The 22,179-nt window shown below is 40.4% G+C and overlaps 1 protein-coding gene across 2 annotated transcripts in view; it reads left to right on the forward strand.

Annotated features, from left to right (window-relative positions):
* The window catches only part of Sdc (Syndecan), a 136,982-nt gene that overhangs the window by 108,081 nt on the left and 6,722 nt on the right, over positions 1-22,179 (forward strand). For both annotated transcript variants that reach the window (XM_064688018.1, XM_064688019.1), the window contains exon 3: positions 376-489. In XM_064688018.1, coding sequence (XP_064544088.1) covers positions 376-489 — 114 coding nt within the window. The remainder of the gene's footprint in view (positions 1-375; positions 490-22,179) is intronic.

The raw sequence follows: 22,179 nt of genomic DNA on the forward strand, positions 1-22,179 counted from the left end.
GTTGCTGTTGTTCTTATTGTTGCTGCATTCGCATTGTTCTTAATTAATTGTTTTTTGCGGTGGCAGGCAAATTGTTTGCGGCCAGCCCAAAGTGTGAGTCGAAAAGCCTCGCGAAAAATCTATAAAAAGTGGTCAAAGCTGCTTTTCCGCAGGCCTTTGACAAACTTGTTCAATAATAGTCCGGCAAATAACAATATAAATCTGCTTTTCCTACTTTAATCAATGAAATGCAAATATTTCCATATAATATATTTGTATATATATATATATGTGTGTAGAAAAAGAAGACAAAGACAAACTTGGAATTTGCTGCAAATTAAAAAAGTTTTCGTCATGTTTGATGCGAATTTTTAACGTTCTTCCGTTTATTTACAGAAATCTGTGAAACCGTCGGCGACAGCAACCGCATCCTCATCCTCATCCTCCACATTAGCGAACCGGGATGAAATTTATATCGATGACGATGAAGGCTCCGGCGGACGTGGCGGGGTAAGTTTTTCAATATCCAAATTCAAATCTCGATGTCGAATTCAAATGAATTAAATTGGGCAACTCGCTGGAGTCTAATATTGATGTGGGTCAAAAAAGTGTAGCTCAAAAGAGCTGATTCAGCAAGTTTTACATTTCAGTGAGCAGCCATTGATAGGAGCTACACACACACACACACACACACACACACACACACACATATTTATATAAAGGAGCCGTACTTCATTTCCGTCTATTATTATTAAATGTATTTTCATTATTGTTTTCCTGTTTTTATTGCATTTGCATATTTCATGAAGTTGTGCGCATATTAAAATCCCATTTGTACACAGGCTATGAAAAACTTATTGTTATGCAAGTAAGCGGTCAGTTTTAACATTTGAAGCACACCCACTCACACACACACACACACACACACACAAACACATATTTTTATATATGTGCACAGCTGCCTGTTTTTTGGCTACTTTTTTATGGCATAATTCTCGGGCGTGGCGCCAAAAACGCTTTTTATGCGTTTCATTTAACAGCAGGCAAAATTATGTGCGTGAAAACAAAGCAAAATATGCAAATTTTAATGTACCAAAGAGCTGCTATGCTCTGTCTGACATATATCTAAATAAATATAAACTAAAATGTTAAATATTAGCATAGCAACAATTTAAAGCAGCTGCTGTACATTGAGGTTTAGGTTTAGGTTGAGGTCAGACAGCTCGAGCAGCAGCGATTTTAACCAGCAAGCTGTGATCCACTTTGATGCCTGGCAAATTGGTAGTTAGATGAGTTAGAAGATTGTTGGAATTAAGCGGTAGCTAGTATAAGGGATTTACTTTAAAATCTAGCTAGTTTGTGATCGACGAAAATTTTCTAATAATTCTTGTTTGTTACGTGCTCTAGATCTTTGCGTTAATTGTGTATGTAACATCTTCTTTTGATTCATAATATATGCAAATGCAATGAAAATATTGAATATTATTTTAAATATATCAAATAAAGTATATATATAAATATATGTATATATATATATGCTTTAGCTAATGTTACACCTAGCCTTTATCAGTTAATATTTCAAGACTGCAAACTAGTTTCAAAAGCCAATTTCCAGCTGTAGTTAAGCTATACAGCTGGCATGTATGCATAAGGTAACATATGTATGTCGATATGAAGGGAAATAATATATGAGCTAACAAATATACTACATATTATTAGTCTAACTACTAGTAGCATGTTACGAGTTTCCAATAGTTTTAGCAGAATAAAATATTGAAAACTTTGATTCTAGTTAGCTTCCTTTTTGGCTAACAAAGCAATTGAACCCATTCAAAAAGTGAACGGGAAGTTCTTTTGCTGTCCTTTTTACACACACACACACACACACACGCACACACATCTGAAACTTAAGAACACAATCGTGATGGCCTGTGTCGAAGTTTAAACAAAACGAGAGGTGAAAAATGTGCACGTTTTTGGCCTGAAATGGCAGCTTTCATAATAAAAAGTTGGTGTTGAAAACACATTTGTTTATGCGCATAAAATGTTAATGCAGCAAATACATGATTTGTTGTTGTTGTTAGACACAGGCACACGGCCTGCCACTTGTGTTGTGCGTGGTGTGTATGTGTGTGTGTCTGTCTGTGTGTGCGTGTTCGAGTGTGTGCTTCTGACATGTGAGCGACATTTTGTTTGAAAGTTTTTTGACAGCCGCTGCTCGACATACATGGCAAATACACACACACACACACACACACACACACACGGAGAGAAGCTGCGTCAATTGTTGACGCAGACTTTTCTGATTTGTTTTTAGCGCGCACGCACACACACACATTTCGACGCCCACACACACACTCCTATACGCACTTCAAAAGAGCAAAAAAAAAAAACTAATTAAAATACGTTGCGCTGTCATTCGCCTCGGCTGCGGCCCGCATTTCCCCGTTGCACACAGCAACAAACAAACAAAATATATATGTATATAAAGTTTAATTAAATTCTTTTTCGGTTTCCGATTTCCTTTCTATTTTCCCGCTCGTATTTAATTAAATATTTTGCCAATGTCGCGCTTTTTGCCATTTTTTTGTTTTGTTTTTGCGCTTCAACTCTCTAAACTCTCAGCTCAAAGAAAGGGCTGCAAACACAAATAAAAGTTGTATGAAAAATGGAATAGAATTAAATAAAAGCCGTGCAAATGAAATTAAAGCAAGGCGCGTAATTCAATCTATCAGCGATGCGGGGCACGTTGTCGCCGGCCGCTGCTCCTGTTACTATATCAACACGAAATGTCCTGTCCCAATGTCCTTTGCATGGATTTGCATAAGCGCACGGCCCGGAAAAAGGAGTTGAATATGTGGCATATTTGGCTATTTGTTTCAGCGCTCAGATTGGGCAAAAAAACAAAATAAAACCGGCAAAACTGTTGCCAAAAACTTTGCTCTGCTGTTGTTGTTGAGCCTTGGCCAAAAGCAAAAGCTCTAGCCAAAGCGTGTGTCAGTCCAGCTAACTGTCTGTCACACACACACACACACACACACACTCCATCTCTCTCTCTCTCTGTTTTTTCTTTTGCCCTGCCCTCCTGCTGTTCTGTATTTTCGCACTGTGGCATTTTCTAATTTCCCCTTGCCGCCTCGGCTCTGACGCTTTCTTTCTGCGCCATTTCCGTTGCGGCGCTGCATGTCCTGGCTGAGTTGGCATGTCCTGCCTCGTATGAGTTGGCATTTTTATGCAACTGACAAACGCCAACGTCGCTTCTCATGTGTATATGAGCTGACAGTCCCACAGTCCCACTCGCCCGCTGCCCGTCTTCCAGTTGCCAACTTGAAGTCAGGCAAATGCAATTTATTATACGCTCCGCTGCCCCATTTGCGGCAAGTTGCAAGCAGCTGCCTGCTTTAAAGTAATGAAAAGCCACCTTGCTAGGCAACAACTCCTAAGTTTTTCCCATTTTAATATCTGACTCTAAAATTATGCTTCAAAATACTGAAATACTGTCTCAAATGTCAAGCAACGTTGCCTGTCGGCTGCTTGATTTTCCGCTGGGTTTCATTTTGGCATAAATCAGACGAGCTAAAAGACGCTTCAGCGCCAAGAGCATAATCCCGAAAGCAAGTGTGCCTGAACTGATTGCCTGACTAGGGCATGCACCTAACCGAGGTCTGATTTTGATCTAGTATATATTTATTAGCTGCAAAAATACACACACAAAACAGAACAAACAGCATTCGATATCATGAGAAGCGCATAGAAAGGCGATACTTTAAGCGAAGCGAATGGAATAAAAGCTCTCTCTCTCTCAAATTGTCCTTTCTATGCGGCGGAGTAAGTAAGTAAGAAAGATAAATTGAGAACGAGTGAGTATTCGAGAAATTGAGAATCGCATAGAAAGGCGCATATTTAAAGAGAAGTTAATAGAATACAAGCACTCTCCCTCTATCTGTTTTTATCTAAACGTCAAGTAAGTAAGAAAGAAGGAGAAAATTATGAACGAGTGAATTGAACGAATTCTTCATATTTTAAAAACAAATATCAAGATATCAAGATCTTTAGTAAGTTCCATAGTAGAATCTTTGTACATAATTTAAAAGTTCGAGCGCTTTCTCGTTTAGCTCAGCCCCGTGTCCTTATTTCAGGCCGTGTCATTTGTCCTTTAACTGTATTATTAATGATATACAATGAAATGCTTTCGCCAAGTCCTTTGGCTCGTGCTGTCTGGTGCCGCTGCGTCTGTTTATAAATTATGATACATTTTCGGCAGCCTTATGTGTCATTTCACATAGTTGTTTTAGATTAATCAGTGGAAGCCAAGTTAATCAACGCATATGCCGCATGATTTATGATTGCCTGCGGCGCTGCCTCTTGCCTCTTGCCACTTGATGCTGCTGTTGTGCCACATTTAACACATGTTTCACAGCCATCGAGAGAGTTTGGCGGCCATTTTTGAGGCGTGTCAACAAGATAATGAGATTTTGTTGCAGCTCAGCAAATATGCAAATATCAGCAAAGCCCAAAGCCAACCTGCCACACAATGCGGCAGGCATTGGCCGAGCTGCAGCAAATGCCATTCCTGCTGCTGCTGCTGCAGCTGAATGTTGTAATTTGTGTTCGCCTTGTTGTTGCTGCTGCTGTTGCCGTAATAAGCCGCATTGCATTGCATTTACAGTCACGGCAGCAACATTGCTGGCACGTTGCAACTGCCTCTTCTGCCTCTGCCTCTGCCTCCGCTGCAGCTGCTGCCCCGCTGCATGTGGCTTATGCATCTTCTTGTTGATTAATAACGGGCACATGGCGCACGTGTTCCAGCAAATGCCAGCTACAGTCTGCACACCATACTATTATACTCAAATACACACAAATGCCAACAGATATGTACGTGCACGCACACACACAAGCACACACAAACACACACACACACACAGAGTGCCTGCTCAGTTGGTATTTGTGTCACAAATGCCACGCATTCGGTAAATGCGCATTGACAATAAATTAACATCGATTGACATGGCCCACACAGGAGACGCATTAGCTGCGAATAGAGCCAAAAGCAGAGCTTATGCACGGAGAGAAAAATATGGTTAGAATAGAGTGGCAAACAAATGGAGAGGAAAGTGGAATGTTACTTAGATGAAATGAAATTGTGAAATAAAAAGGAAATGCTTAAATTCCAATGCTTAACTATATATGCAAAGAAAAAAGAAAGCAAAACTCGTTAGGACCTAGTCTGAAATAATCTCAAGAAAATGTATGCTATAAATTAAAGGAAAGCAAAAGAAAGTGTGAGAAAAGATTTAGGATAATAGAGCTCTCATTCTACTTATTAGCAATAGCAAAGAGTATTATCTTATATTATCGGCTACATTAGAACTCTTTTTTATATAATAGAAGACCCAAGATCGTTCTAGAATATATAATATTATAGATAAATGGTCGAAGAGTTCAAACTTTTGTTTACTGAGAGCTAGGTAGCAAAAAAAAAAACTCTTGGGGTTGAGGTTTTATTTATGATTTTTTTTATATATTTATTTATTTATTTTTTCATATAAACTTATCATAGATTTCAAAATAAATCTGTTATATCTACAATCTGTTCATTTTAAAAATGTCACAGCCTTTCTTTATCTTCGTCTTGAATCGCGTAAAACATTTATAAAAATATAAATAGCCCTTCAAACTGTAGATATCACTTTTTATGCCGAAAAGTCTTAAAAGAAAGCAAACATTTAGATTATTTCTCCTTCTTCTTCAGAATTTGCCTTTCCCTTTGTTTTGGGCTAAAAGTCTTAACAGTTTTTCATAATTTGTGCAGCCTTTTTCTCTGAGTGTCTAACTGAATCAAGCTGACCAAAAGTATGCAACACACTCTAAAGATCGCACACACACACACACACACACACGCGCGCGCAGCTTGTGTGTGGCAATCCAATGTGTTTATGTAAACAGCGGGCATCTGTTTTCTATGGACGGTGTGAATGGGCGCCTCTCTGTGCTGTATCCTGTAAATGCCATGAATCCTTGGTCCTGTGGTGTTGTTATTGCTCTCCCTATTGTTGTTGCTGCTGTTGTTGTTGCGGCAGCTCCTGCTTTTAAGTACGTGCATATAATTTTCAGAGTTGTCGCTGGCGCTTCTACTCGTGCTGTCAATATCACTTGCTTACATGGGAATTTATTGTTGACAGCGCACATAATACATAATGCATGGCACACACACGCACACACATTCGCTTTAGTGCGTAAGTGTGTGTGCTGGGGCTTAGAAGCTCTACATTCGATAGACATTGAAATTTATTGTGATTGTAATGTTAACCAAGGCAGGCTCAACAAAATGGAAATGAGTTTACGGGCACGCCCTCTTTCGCCCCTTCAGGCATATTTTAGTGCGAATGTGTATGTGTGTTGACTTTTTTTCATACCCTATAAACTTAAAAATGGTTAAGAGGTGTAATTTGTTTTCACTCAGAGTTGAAAAAGTAATTGCACAAATAAATAACAATTCTCTTAAAGAACATTTAAAATCGAGAAAAGCAAAAATGTGGCTCGTTCTGGAAAAAGCTTTGTTGTTATTATTATCAAAATTATTAGTATTAGTATTATTATTATTATTACTAATATTATTAGTAGTATTAATGATATTATTTATTTTATTATTATTGTTATTATTAAAATAATTATTATTGGTATGATTTTAATTCCATTTATTTCCAAAGTATTTATAAATGCAAACTTCATCTTTTATTTTGCTGCATTTGCGTCTACTATTGAAATTCTCGCTTGGGAAGATAAAAACGCGATAAGAGTATAATTTATTTTTATAATATTGCCAGCTTCTCTTTTCAAGTAATGCCAAATCTCATTATGGCAATGTATAACATCTATACAGGGTATTTGCTAGTCGCACTCCCCTGATTTGTGCATTTTTGTATATTTTGCAATGCCACACAGCGAGTTATTTGTGGATCTAGACTCGGCATAAAGCCGCTTTTCTGCCTGCATTCATTACTCAATGTCCTCTCTCGCCCTCTCCCCCCCCCCCCCCTCGCATAGCTGCATTATATCACTAGCTTAATTCCCACACACACAGACACACACACGCAATCCCACACACACACACGAGCAGAGACTAATCCAAATTAGGCTGCACACAGACTGAAATAATATTAACAAACCGAAGTTTTTTTTTTGTGTTTGCTTGGGACTGTGTCCCTGCAGCTGGCTGTTGTGTTGTGTCCTGTTTGGTTTGCTCGTCTCTTCGTTCTCTTCTGCTGGTCGTGCCATATCCTGTGGCATATTGCGCATACGCCCTGTTATGCCACAGCCGCAAAGCAGAGAGTGAGATGTTTGCGACAAGCATGCAGATTGAATTAAAGATACAGCAACAACAAGGCTAACAACAACTGCTACAGCAGCAGCAACAACAACAACGACAACAACTACAACAACAACAACAAGAACAACAACAACGACAACAACACTCGCCATATCATTTTTGTAGTCAAGCGAAAAGTCATTGTCAAAGTTGTTGGTTTCGCCATTTTGTTTGCGACTTGCTGCTGAGTTGTTGTTGTTGTTGTTGCTGAGCTGTTGTTTCTGTTTTTTATGCGCATTGTTTCGGGGTGCCCTTTTTTGTCTGTGCTTCCTTTAGTGGGGTTCCTTTGCTGCTGCATAATTTATGGCAATAAATTCGCTTAACTTTACGACAATTTGCAGCTGCAAAGTGTGCCATAAAATTTGACAGACACCATCTCAGACTCGGGCGTAGACAGGCAGGCCGTAAGCTGGCTTAATTTGATTTTGGGTAACACCCGCCCACCCGCCCGCCCCCCAACAAACGCCTTAAATAATTGATTTGGCTTCACTTTGATGTGTGTGGCTGCGCTTAATGCTGCCGATTAGCGTGAAATTTGATTTGCAGCCTCGACTCTGGACGGCATAATTAAAAACAAACATGGCACTGTGTTTGTGCCCCTTGTTGATTAGGCGCATTGGTGCGGCTGCAGCCACTTCAATTAGTGCAACATTTTGTGGCACAGCCTCAGACTCAGCCTCTTCAAAACCCAAAACTCGAATTGCGTCTGCAACTGAAAGGCCGACAACGTTTTGAATTGCTAATGCCACAACGAACGGCAGCCAGACAGTCAGACAGTCTGTCCGTCAGGTAACTCTCAAAGATAGGTGGAGCGGGTGTATTCACCAGCTGGCAGATCGACGCCATTGACGAACTGACAGCAACTTTGACTTCGCCTTCGACTTCAACTTAATGCGAGTGCAGTTCAGTTGCTTCGCCAGTTGGCTGCGTGCTCAAGAAACTTGACTGCGGTCGTGGCTGTTGCTGTGGCAACTGCAGCTGTGGCAACAATTTAAAAGTTCAAATTCCGACAATATAAATGCAACATTTTTAGCCGCACTCTGCTGCTGCTTGCGGTAGCGAAGATTTCCTTCGAGTTCTATTGAGCAAAGATTGCGTTTGAATAGCAGCTCTTAACTATCCCTTTGGGCAGACATCTAAATTATTTAGCTGAATTAATCTGTGCTTCAATTAAGATTACATTTCGCACAAGTTAAAGCAAATAAATGGTTAAATAGGAAATATTGGAAAATGTACGAAATTGGAACGGAATCGAAATGCGGAACATGACCAGATAAATACAAAATTGAAATGGAAGAGAAACAAATAAGTACACAGTACTCCGTACTGAAATGGAACAGAAGCAAATAAGTACACAATACTCTGTACTAATTTGAATTGAATGCAGTTTAGGTCTGCTTTAATTTGAGCTTTAGATGTGACTAAAATAAAACTGTAATTTAGTCCAGTCACATTTCAACTGTGATCTAAGCAAATGTCGATTTTGAGTCATCTTTTTTACAAAATTATTATTCACAACTTATTTGAACAGGCAACATGAGACATAACGAAATAAAATCGAACTGTTCTTTAGTTTGGCCTGAGATCAATCAGAAATCATTAGCGCTGACATTTCAACAACTAATTTCCAAAACTTAAACAAAGTATATTTATTCAGTATTTACGAAAGTTTAAACTTAAGGGAATGCAACCCTTCAATTAAACATAAACTGGGAATACACCTATTCAACTCTATCCTTTACTCCACAATAATAGAGCTAAGCATATCTTATCTTTTAGTGCATACCCTACACCTCACATGAAAGCGTCTATACATGCTCAATTTTAAACTGCGAAAAGTTGGAATTGAATATATATCTTAACATACAATTATAGCTAAGATCGGACATTTATACTTATTAGAGTTGAGCTCATGTTTCATGCAATTTAATAATTCCACAGGGTATCGCATAGTCGTGCATCTTGAGCTGCTCTCTGCATTCTCTGGTGGTCGCTCATGCATACACTTTGGACAGGCGCTCGTTAGTCACTGCTTCGGCTGTTGTTGCCCCTCGTTGGGTTTCTGCTGCTGTTGCTGCTGCTTCTTCTTCTTCTACTTCTAGTTCTGCCTCGCCTCAGAGGACTCACTTCCTTTCCCTGGGCGACTATTTCTCGGGCTGTGGAAAATTCTTATTTCTTTCTCTTTTTTAACTGTCATTTGTCGTTCTGTCAGCGTTGCCACGTTGCAATTTGACTTGCAACCGCACACTTAACTGTGTGTGTGTGTGTGTGGCTGTGTGGCTGTGTGTTGCATGCTTTTAGGCGCAACGTGACGCAGTTTGTTGAACCTGCAGGCATTTGCTTAGCTCAGCTGCTGCTGCAGCTGCTCCAACCTTCTTAAAGGTTCCGCTTGGGCCGGGTCAAGCAACTCGTCTTAATGCCATGAATAATTCAGCTCTGTTCGCCCAGCCGCTGCAACATGCCACAAAATGTTGCTGTGGCTTTGCAAGTTAATTACATTTGTTGCATACGTGCACCGAGCGTTGATTGCATGGGGCATGCACCTGATGCTAAGCCAAAGCTGCTGCCTCTTGTTGCTGCACTCTGTGCTCTGTGGCATTCTATTCGAGTGCAACCGCAGAGCACAGAGCAATCGGGTACCAAAACAGAATACTAGAGCATTTCAGTATACCACACACATACACACACACACACACACACACACAAGCACACATATATATATATCTATATATCTATATAAATATATATTTATAGCTTTCAATATATATAGACGGCAGCCACAACAATGCGGTTCACATTCATCAGTCAAACAATTCGCTGTCAAAATATTTGCATGCATAATAAATGAATGCAAATTTATGTTGTGTTTGTGGTGTGTGTGCGTGTGTTTGTGTGTGTGTGAATGTGGAACATTCTCACATATATTTGATGCATCACAATACCAATTTCTATTTTAATTATGCATATTTCAATAGCCCTGTTGTGTGGCTAAGTGTTAAAGTGGTCGTTTTTGTGCTCATTTGTGCGTTTGTTACCTTAATATAATACGCAGCGCCACTAATGAGCGTCCTTGTTAGCTGGCTCCCAACATGGCCACATCATAAAAATGCACGCCATGCGATTCGAATACAAAACCTGATTGAAGGGCATAGCGACATAACACCGCAGACACATCTCCGTCCAGTACACATTACCTGCGGAATTTATCTTAACTAAATAATTAATTGACTGATTCAATAAACGGTATGTTTCACGTTAGTTAAATAATCGAATAGATGGTTCCTAGATGACCTATATATCCTAGGTTATTCCATACCTAAGATATAGTCCTAGTCAACCTAAATAACCGAATTTTTGACATAATGCGCAAGAATATGGGCAATGGATATGTATGTTTTTTCTTTCAGCCGCACTCAGCAGCAGCCCCTCCCCCTTGATGATTCCCAGTTGACCCACATATCCTTGGTTATCTCATACCATAGATATAGTCCTGGTGAACCTAAATGTACAATGTATGTATGTATATATGCATTTTTTTCAGCCACCTCCAGCAACAGCCACGTCCCCTCGATGGTTCCCAGTTGACCACCATATTCTTGGCTATACCATGCTATAGATATAGTCCCGATCAGTCTAAAAGTCCAAATCCTAGAAAATTCTTATTATAAACGACCGGAAGCATGCTTTTTCTTTTAGCAACCCTTTTAGCTGCAGCTGCTTCTTAACAGTCTGTACAGCACCCCATTAACATGACCTGCTAATTAGCAGCCGTCTGTACTGCACACTCTTAACATTGCTGCTGCTTAACAGCCGTCTGTAAGCGCCCCTTTAACATGGTTGCTAATTAACAGCAGACTGTTAAAACTTAACAGTTTTGCCCATGCGGGTATGCAATGAAATTTTTCATTTGCAAAAATTTTTGTTTACCTACTGTGGATTTCTGTTCGCCTGGTACTTCAGCCAAATTTTCGTTCAAATTTGGAGCGCCAGCCGCCGCCAACGGCACCCCGTGCGGGTATGCAACGAAAAATTTTCGGCCGCTGATTTTTTCAGCTACCTACTTGCTATTTCTGTTCGCCTGGTATTTTGGCTGAAATTTTATAAAAATTTCGTGACCCGTCGGTCGTCAGCGGCGCCCCTTTTGGGTATGCAATGCAATTTTTTTACAATAACAAAACAGGATTTTGTATATTTTTATTAATATATTTATTCATTTTTACTAAATTTGACAATTATATTGCTTAAAAATGAAATATTATTAATTATTTCTCTTTAAATTATACAAATACGAGTAAAATTATAAATTATTGCCTATTTTATTTTAAATAAAGATATATCCGGGGTATATATAGTCCGATCCTGCAGGAAACTGCCTTATTTGATTCGTGAAAGCCTATAGAATTAATCCTTGGTCCTTGCTCCTTACGTTCTGTCAATCTGAAACTATAAAAACAAATTTGTATTAAACTAGTCATAATATATAAAAAGGCATTTTTGGTTAATTAAAATGGCCATAACTCAGCCATATCCTTGCAGATTTTTGAAGGACTCGGTGCGTTAGGATCGTTGAGACTCCCTGCATCGATCTGCATTTAAAAATTATGGGGTCATCTAAGAATCATTAACTTGGTAAATTTTCAGTCGCCGGCTTCAAGGGAAATATGCTGAAAACACAAAATCCTTGATATCTCAGAATGTACAAAGACGATTTCGATGCCCTTTGGCCAGTTGGTAGTCCTTGACCATAGAATATTTTTGACACAGGATTCGTCAGGATCTGCAAGGATACGGCTGAGTTATGACCTATTTTCTCTTTACAATTTTGTCATAAAAACTTCGCCGTTTGAAGGACTATCGTCCTTTTTGTTGTTTATTATTAAATGGGACGCCAAGTACAACTTGTTAACCAAAGGACATCCCGATAGTCCTTCAAATGGCGAAGTTAGCCCGGATTTGTTCGATTTTGGCCAATTTTGTGACAAACCCCTAGGAAAAATTTAGGTGAAATTTTTAGTGAAATCCTGGAACTCTTTGAATGCCAATCGATAGTCCTGCTCTCTACGAGTTCAATAATGTATATCCTTCCGATATCCTTCAGGATATGGCCGAGTTATGGCTATAAATAGATTGTCCTTTTTAGACATACAGCCATATCTTGGAAACTACAAGGACGATTTTGATGTCCTTTGGACAGGTAATAGTCCTGTTTCACACAAATTGTTTGACACAGGATTCGCCAGGATCTGTCAGGATACAGCCCTGTTATGGCCCATTTTCTGCACAGACAAATATCCTCGTATCTCGGCTCCTTGAACGATTTTCGTCCTTTGTATTGCATATTCTAGATTGGAAAGCCAAGGACTATCGACCAGAAGACATCAATTGTCCTGGAAACGGAAGATTTAAGGATGATTGTCATTTTTAGAAAAATATCCTTACCGCGGTTATCCTCGCATATAATCAAAGGATGTGGTGCGTTAGGAAATTCTTGAATGCCAATCGACAGTCCTTTTTCCTACGAATTCAAAAAGTTTAATATTGTCAATATCCTTGAGGAAATGGCCAAATTATGGCTGTGAATTGTCCTTTTTAGACAAAGAGCCATGTCTTGGAAACTACAAGGACGATTATGATGTGCTTTGGACAGGTGATAGTCCAGTTTCATACAAATTGTTTGATACAGGATTCGCCAGGATCTGTCAGGATACGGCCATGCTATGGCCCATTTTCTGTACAGAGGGCGAGCAGCCCTCTGCTCGTCCTGCTTTTTAATCTAAGTATGCTTGTATTTTATTTAATTTTCTAGATAGTTCTGCAGGACAAATTCAAAAGTGAGTTTAAAATAAAACTGTTGCAGCTTCAAAGGCCGTTTACAATGTATTTCTGTGCAAGATGCTATTTTAATATAATCCCCGTCGCTATATCTGCAAATAAGGATGCATATTCTTGGGTTTACAGCTCATTTCACCTGTGCAGCGACTCCTCTAGCTAGTTTAGCTTCTATCTGCAATTATTTACAGCTCATCTCACAGTCGATCAGCTGCAAGAGAGAAAAGGACGCTGTGTCGTGTCCTTTGTACTCAAGGATACATTTGTAAGCGCTGAGCAGCTGCTTAAGTCGCGCCCATTGCATTGTCAGGAGGGGGTAGGGGGAGGGGGGTGAGAGTGCATTGAAATTTTAATGATGTGCTGTGGCAGTCAAGTTGCCAAGTCTCCTTCACACACGTGAAAGCTCCTGTGGGGGTGGGGGGTGTATGTGTGCGAGTGTGTGTGTGTGTGTGTGTGTTCCTTGAGCTGCTTTCGGTTCAGTTGCTGCAACAGCAGCACACATTAAGTCGCGTCTCTGGTGTCACAATTAAAATGCAGCAGCAGCGACTTTAACAGGCGGCAAATGGCGAGAGCATCTCCAGGGACCACGCCCATAAGCTGGCAAGTTTATTGCTTAGCTTAGCTCATCAAGGGAGTCAGCTGCAGCAGAAGGAGCAGAAGGAGCAGCAGCAGAGGGAGCAGTGTCTAATAAAAATGTTGTCTTATTAGCTGCAAAGTGTTCTAAGCTGCATAGTGTGCGGTTTATAAGCGGGATTTACCACCCACCCAACCCTCCGCTCTTCCCCTCGCTTGACAGAGCATGCAAATTGCCTGGAGGGGCGCGAGAAAGAGAGGGAAAGATTTAAGCTCGCTCTTGCAACATTTATAGATTAAGCTATTAGCCGTAAACTTTGGCGCCTTTGATGATTTTTGATTAGCAGCAGAAAAAAGGGCAACAGAAGCTGCCAGTCCTAAGCCTGTATTTTATGCTGTTGTGGTCAAGGGTTCGGTTTGTTGCCTGACCCTTCAAGAGGATTAATTATGCCAGCAGAAGAAGCAGCAGCAGCAGCAGCAGCTGTTGCCTCAATTAGCGCTGAGCCAAGAAGTTGAGAAGCTATTCAACAAAAAATGCGCCACATAAATTGCATTTTATGCGCCGCCTGCAATTAAATGCGCGGCATACTTTTCGGTGCTTGCTTTAAAAATGTAAGCAGCTGCGTCTTGTGTGTGTGTGTGTCTGTATGTGTGTCTATGTGTGCGAGGAGTGTGGTGGCATTTGTTTGCTTTTGCTGTTGTTATCTCCTTCGCAGCTTTTGCTATTTGCGCTCATAATTTGCTTTTGCCTAATGCGATGCGACGCATATATAAAAAAAAAATAGCTGACAGTCATTTTATGAGTGTGAGCGAGAGAGGTGCGAGACAAAATGGGCAATGGGCAAAGCAAGAACAGAAGACAAAAATGACAAAAAGAAAAAAAATAAAATAGAAGGCAATGCCTGTGCTCTGGGTGCGCTTATTGATTTTCTGTTCACTGATGAGCAACAACCAGCCAAAAGCAAAGCAAATGATGCTGCTGATGATGATTATGATGATGCTCATAATGATGTAAATGCTGCGTTGGCAATTTTTCGTTGTTATTCTTGTTGCTGTCCAGAGTGGGGAGAGGGAGGGCTTAGGGAGACAACAAATCTGTACGAAAATTGCGTAAAGCAACACGAAAAGCGCATTAAGAGCTCAAAACGAACGATTAAAGCCGCAAATTTCAAGACTCGACCGTAAGCAAAATCCAGCAGACAAACAACACACCAAAAACAGACACAGAGAAAGGGAGATGGAGAGAGAGAGAGAGATAAATCAACTCTGCAGCTCATCAGCAACAAGCACGTGATAGAAGCTGAAGAGGAAGCAGAGTCGAAGCAGCAGCAGACGAAAAAGAATATGCGTTGAATGCGCAAATTTGCGTATTTCCGTTATCCGGTTGACGTGCAAGCCAAAATAAAGAAAAAAAATTAATAAAACAAAATGCGTATAAATAATGCAGTGGTGTGTGTGTGTGTTTGCTTGTTTGTTTGTGTGTGTGTGTGCCTGTTGAAATAAACACGCACAGCAACAGAACCGAACAGAACGCAATAATACAATAAACGGAAGCGACAGCACAGAGCGTGAAGAAGAAGAAGCAGCAGCAGCAGCAGGAGGCAGCCAAACTGTGTGCGCTGACAGCCAGCCTGAGCTTGATAAATGTGCCCAGAGCAGAGCAGAAGCAGAGCAGAGCAGAGCAGAGCAGCGGGGCGGGCGGGCAATGCAAATGCAAATGCAAAGGCAACGGCAAAGGCAACAAACTGCCAATTAAGTGCCAAATTATGCCAACGCACAGCAACAGCAGACACAACAGCAACAATAACAGAAACAACAACAGCAACAACAACTGCAACAAGAAACTCTGGAACACTGTTGAATATAAGCTTTGCCTTTGTATGAGCACTCGACAGCGAGATACCCAGCAAATGTTAAAAAAGATATAGTACAAATCATTTGTTGGGCATATAAAAAATGTTATCCTGGGCATAACAAGTTGAAAGTGTTTACTCTCCACTATGCCAGCAACTGTTGCAGTTGCAAGGCCGCGCGGCAACAAAGCACACATTGTTATCGCAAGTGGAGCAGGAAAAGTAAAAGTTTTCTAAAGCTGGCCCCAATGTAAAGACAACAAAAAAGAAACAAAAAAAAAACATGCAACACACACATAACTTGGTGAACTTTGAACATGCAACTGATATTTAGGTGTATTTCTTGGCTCAGAACTTTGGCGAAAACTTTTTCAATTTACTGCGCCCATTTAAAAAACAATTATTTGCATAGCGAGAAGGGCCAGCGAAGGGGCAGGGGCAGGGGCAGGGTTCAGGCATAATGCAAATTTAATGTAAGCCACAAATGAAGCAGCCCGAAAACCCCACAGATATACATATATATATATATATATATATATAGCTTAGCTATATGTATCTGGGCATATATGCTATTCGTGCTGGTCATTTGATTGCATTACGCCTCAATCTAAATGTAAATGGGCAATTGGCAAAAAGGATAAGAGAAGAAAAGGAAAAAAAACCTGGGCAAAAAGCAATGTTAACTGGGCCAACAACTGAACTAAACTGTGAACTGAACCCCGAAGCAAGGCCTGCAGACACTGGGAAAGTGCAGGGGGGGCAGAGCACAGCTATCCTTGCCACAAATGCGCTGCAGCTGCTGCCTGCAACTGAGCCGGGTCTAAATACATGTAAATAAATTAGAATTTGATGGCCAAGTGGCAACGGGACGGGCTGCGAGCATTCTGCCATAATTGAACTGCCCAAATGCAGTAAATGCCAATTTTAAAAGGAAACCAGAAAACGCACAACAGGCTTGCGGTCTGCTGCCGCTGCTGCTGCTGCTAGGATACCCGGCCAGGGGCCCGACCACATTTGCAAGTTGCACAAAACTTTTGCAACAAAAAAAGAAAACAAACAAAACACAAAACAAGAACTGGCCACTCGGTCTGGTCGAAGAAGAAAAAATGTGAAAATCCGGTTGCAGTTGCAGTTGTTGATGTTTGTTGTGGCTCCTGTTGTTGTCGCAAAAAATGCATGTGAGCTGCACAAACAGACTGAGAAACTGTTGCAACAACAACGACAACAACAACAACAATGCCCATTTGCTGGTCAAAGCGACAATTTACTCGTTAAGCGTGCCGTCTGGCAACTCTGGCATTTGGCAACTCTGGCAACTGGCAACTGACAACCAAAACTTTCCACGAAAAGTTTCCTGCAGCATTTTGGTGCGTTCAGCTTACAAAATGGCCCAAACAAAGAACAACAACTGAGAGAAAGGGAAACAGAAACGGAAACAGAAGCAGAAACAGTCGCAATTGAAAACGCCTTGTGCTTAACCTCAATTTATTTTCGTAAATCTTTTCATGAGCTCAGTTGGTAAAGGGAGGAAGGGAGGGAGGGGGGGAGGGCTGTTGTAAGGAACAACACGCGCCTAGCTGCCAGGGCAAGTTGAGCCAAGGGTGGCCAATTTTTGTGTGCGTGTCTCCCACACATGAGATAGAGAAGAGAGAGGAGAGAAGCGAGAGAAGAAGGTAAAGAAACTCAAAATTGAATTTCGCCTGCATTAATTATGCAGAAGGAACAAGTTGCCCTTTTGGACCAAGCTGGAGCTGGGCAACTGCTGTGGGGACTATTTGTGTACATGACAAGTGCTCGGCTAATGTTTGCCCAGGCCAAAAGTAAAACGGCGCCAAATGTGGAAACAAGCTTAAAGAGCATAGACGAAAACGTTGTCAGCGACGCGAGGTCCTTAAATTTGGCTCTAACCTAACCCAACTTTAATATTTAATTAAGGGTTTAACAAAGTTAATGAGATTATCATATTATAGACTTATTTCGAATTGTAAATGAGATATTAAAGCAGTCACATATCAAATTTAAGATCTCTAGTTCTTATAGTTTCTAAGTTCTACAGGGATAAACTTTCTAGGGTCAGGTTTGGGTTATTTAATCGAATATTCATTGTATTACAATTTCGATGATTACTGAGCCTAACATGGACACAATTTTTAACAGGTGCATCTTCTTCTTATTACTTAATACTTCTATCCAATTTTATAAGCAGTTAAAGGGGAAATTTGAATGCTCTAGCTCATATATTTCCTGAGTCTTACATATAACTAAGTCAGATAATTCTTAACCTTGCTTCCTTTCAGCTCTCGTATTTCACTCGTTTACACATTTATAAAAGTAATGTACACAATTTAAAAGACATAGCTCTTAAAAATGCTTAAGTTCAGCAAAGCCTTTACTCTATGTAAAGGCGGATTCACCCCTTTTTCACCCTTCAAAGTGAATCTAAGAAGCTAGATACTAAATTAAAAAGCTGCAGCTCCCGTTGCGAATTGCTGGAAGTGCAGCCATATACCAAATTTAATACATTTTTCATTTGTAGCTCCTGAGCTCTACCTGGTATATGGCTATAAAAGTATTTTATTGGCGGCTGTACGTGCATTTCTCAGCTGCTGGCGAACCCAGCACAACTTTATGATACCCTTTTTTATGTGTTGTTTTTTTTTTTTATACTTTTTTGGCTCCCCCCTAGGCCCACATCATCTCAGCTGACACAGTTTTCCACGCTCATTATGCTTGAAGCTTGTTGCCCGTTTCTTTGCGCATTTTTTTGTAAGTTTTGCTTGTTTTTAGTTTTATTTTGCAGCTGTTTTTTGTTGTTTTCATTAAGGCACAGAGAATTTTCTTGCTGTTTGGCTTTGTGATTTTTTTATTTTTTGCCAAGTTCTGCGCTTGACTAACAAAACTTTAACCTGCTGCAAGTTGCAAATTAAACTTCTGAGCGCTTTCACCAAAAAAAAAAAGCTAAGAAAAACTCTATAAAACATTTTAGCTGCTCGATATTAACTTTGCGTAAAGCACTTTTATGTGAGCATTTGCATATTTCATATTTGCCAGAGGAATAGTTGTCGGCGGGGCGGGGCGGGGCGGGGCTAGAAGGGCGCAGACGCTTTGCCATATATCACAAATGGTGTCAAGCATACGCCGTGTTGCCCAGCCAGCAGCAGCTGCAAATGTTGCAGCAGTTGCCACTGTTGCTGCTGCCACTGTTGCTGCTGCTGCAGCAAATGCAAATTTAATGCGAAAAATATTAAAGTCAGCGCCATTAAGCGGACTGCAAAAGAGCAGCTGCTGCCTTTTGCTGCTGCTGCTGCTCCTGTTGCAGGTGGCAGCATTTGGCTGGTGGCACGTTCAAAGGACATCATTTAAATTCATGCATGACCCACATTGCGGCATCAGCTGCCTCGCCCGCTGCTCATGTTTTATTAACAAAGCAATTTATTGCATAAAATTCGCACTGTTGCAGCCGCAGTTGCAACAGTTTATCGATTGCCCGCAAGATTTGGGGCCACATTTAATGAGGCCAGCGGCCAAGAGCCAGCAGCCAAGAGCAAAGAGCCATGGCCAAAAGCTGGCGCCTAAGTAAGCGTAAGCCGCAAAAATGAAAATGCAATTCGGTGGCAAGCGAGTTCGCTGAAAAGTAGGCAACAAATGTGGCCCACAAGAGCAGCAGGCGGCAACAGGGCAATTAAAGTTGCAACAGCCACACGTGAGCAACAGCTCGACTGCAGTAAACCGCCCTGCTACTAATTGCTGCATAAATCAAGCGGCAACAGCGACAGAGAACTGTGGCAAGATCCGAAGCGAATGGGTGGACTAAGGGGGCACTAAGGGGGCGCAAAGCTGGCTAAAAGGGCGTTTGAAAAACGTTTTAAATAAACTGTGCAGCCAGCCAAAGAACAAGCAGCAAGCGGCAAGCGGCAAGTGGCGAGCATCAAGGATATGTGGGGCACGGGCTGCCGCAAGCAAAAAGCAAAATACAATAACAAAAAAAGTACAAAAAATAACAAAAAACTGGCGAACATTTTGTTATGCTTTATGAGCCACTTTTGACCAAATGATTTGTGTATACAAATGCGCAAATGCAGCAAATGGGTGTCCGTATATATGTGTGCCGCACACACACACACACATACACACACACACAGAATTTATGTGCGCCATAAAAATTGCGGGCCGCGGTGCGTATACGCAATAATACATTTCTTCCAAACGCCGTAAATATTTTAATTAAATTGCGCAGCAAACGCGTGAAAAACGCAAAGGAAAACAAATGGGAGAAGGCAAAAACAAAAATACAAAAAATAAAAACCAAACACGAAATACAAATTGTTTGGCCATAAGCGCATTTAATGTTTAATTTGTATTGTATTTTGTTTTGACTTCCTTTTGCTTTTTTTTTTCGTTCTGTGTGTGTATTTTTTGTTAAAGTTGTTAAGCCGGCGGCTTGTGTGCTTTCAATTTGCCCCAAGTGTGTGTGTGTGTGTGTGTGTGTGTGTGTGAATGTGTGCGTGTCTGTGTGTGTGTGTGTATTTAGAGTGTGTGTCCAAAACAAATTACAATACATGCGCGCTTTACTGCTCTCTAAAAATAACAAGTATGAGGTTCTAGTCGGGAGCTCCCGACTAGGGGACACCCTAAACCGTCTTCTTCCAACAGGCGATAGATATAAAATGAAGGATACTTGATATATATATATATATACTATTCTAAAAGCTACATGTCAAGTTTGTTGATTTTAGCTCTTATTATTTACCAAAATTGCTCAAAAAACAGAATTTGGAAATCGTTTTTTATCGATTACTTGGAAACAAGGCAAGTTATCGAATATCGGAAATAAACTCGATCTGCGCGGGCACTAGGAGGACCTACAGCTAAAATTTCAAGTCTCTAGCTCTTATAGGTTCTGAGATCCTTGCGTTCAATCATACGGACGGGTGAACAGACAGACAGACGGACATGGCTAGATCGACTCGGTTATTGATGCTGATCAAGAATATATAACTTTAAAGGGTCGGAGATGCTTCCGTCTGCCTGTTACATACTTTTGCACAAATACATTATACCCGTTTTACCCATTTTCAATGGGTTCAGGGTATAAAAAGTATATTTAATTAAATGCCGGGTTTTCATATTTTTTTGATGCCAACGTGCGGTGCGGCCTTCGGCTAATGTTTTATTAATGCGATTCAATTTGGGAAGCTGCATTTATCTAAGCTGGGAAGGGCAAAGCATGAAAGCTATAAGACTCACATGTAATTTTTCAGCAGATGAAATTGCTTTTTAATTTTTTATTTATATTAATTTTACTGTGTTTTTACTATTTTGCAAATTTGGAATTCATTTTGCGTAGCTGCATTTGCAAGTTCAAGAGCGGAAAATAAATTGAATATAACGCACAATTAAAATATGCAGAAAACGTGGTAACACTGGCTCACTATAACTTATCTTCTTTCTTTGATAAAGTTTCTAATTGTTAATCATTTTATATAGAGCATTAATCTAATGCTAATTAATATAATTTATATATTGTCAAGCAATTATTAAAGAACTTAATGCGAAGCCATTCACAAGATCATGCGAGGCAAAAGGAGAGCGAAAGTAGTTAAGAGTTAAGTCGTTTAATAGTTGGGTAAAATCCGAACTATGCGAGGTTAATTAGGCGAAAATTAGTTCAAAACAATTTAAATTATATTCATTCACAAACTGCCATTAAAGAGCTTATTAAAGAATTGTGTCTCAGAGAAAGACATAATCAAACTCAAACACAATTAAAATTTGTAAGCTAAAAATGATTTATGCCATGAATGCAATTTGTACAAAAGAAGCAGGGCATACCCCAACGAGCGATGCCGCAGGGTATAAAAGCTGAAGACTCGGCAATGGAATGCAGTAGCAAGAATTTGAGTTAATCCACAAGCACGAACAGAGAAAATTAGTTTACCGACTCGATAGATAGATAGATACGGATAATAATGCTGATAATGATAATGATGCCAGCCATTTGTGCTAAAGGTCAACTCTTCAGCAGCAGGTATAATCATTTATTGAGCCAAGTTCGTTGTGGTTGGTGTAGGGGGGTGGGTCAACGAATTATCGGTATATTTGGTGGCCAAGCAGCTGCGACTAAACCGCTTACTTAATGGCCAAAATGCGAAAGACAGCTTCTCGTGCTTGGCATTTAGCGAGCGCAGGTTGAGGTTGGAGTTGGGTTTGGGGGCGAACAAGTGTCTCGGTCATAGTCGTATTTTGTACATACTTATAAAGATAAACGTAATCATGTTGGCATTTCATAACGCGTGAACAAATTCAATTAAGTTGCTTCGGGCTACCGAGTCCTTGGCATCTGAATCTACCAGCTCCCAGCTCCCTGACTAGCTCGTCCTTTGTCTTTTGCTGTTTTTATGGGACAAAGCAAACGGCGACAAAATTAAAGTAAATAAACAAGCGTCGAGCGCGGCAGCCTCTGTGCCAGGACAATTGGCATTGGTCACAGTTTGTTGTGCCTTTGTGTCTCTCCTTCTCTGTGTGTGTGTGTCTCTGTGTGTGTGTGTGTGTGTGTGTGTGTGTGGTTGAGTGTGC

The sequence above is a fragment of the Drosophila montana genome, unplaced genomic scaffold (genome assembly GCF_035044405.1).
Source record: "Drosophila montana isolate Dmon_TW-CO22-7 unplaced genomic scaffold, ASM3504440v1 contig_3200_1, whole genome shotgun sequence".
Classification (NCBI taxonomy): Eukaryota; Metazoa; Arthropoda; class Insecta; order Diptera; family Drosophilidae; genus Drosophila; species Drosophila montana.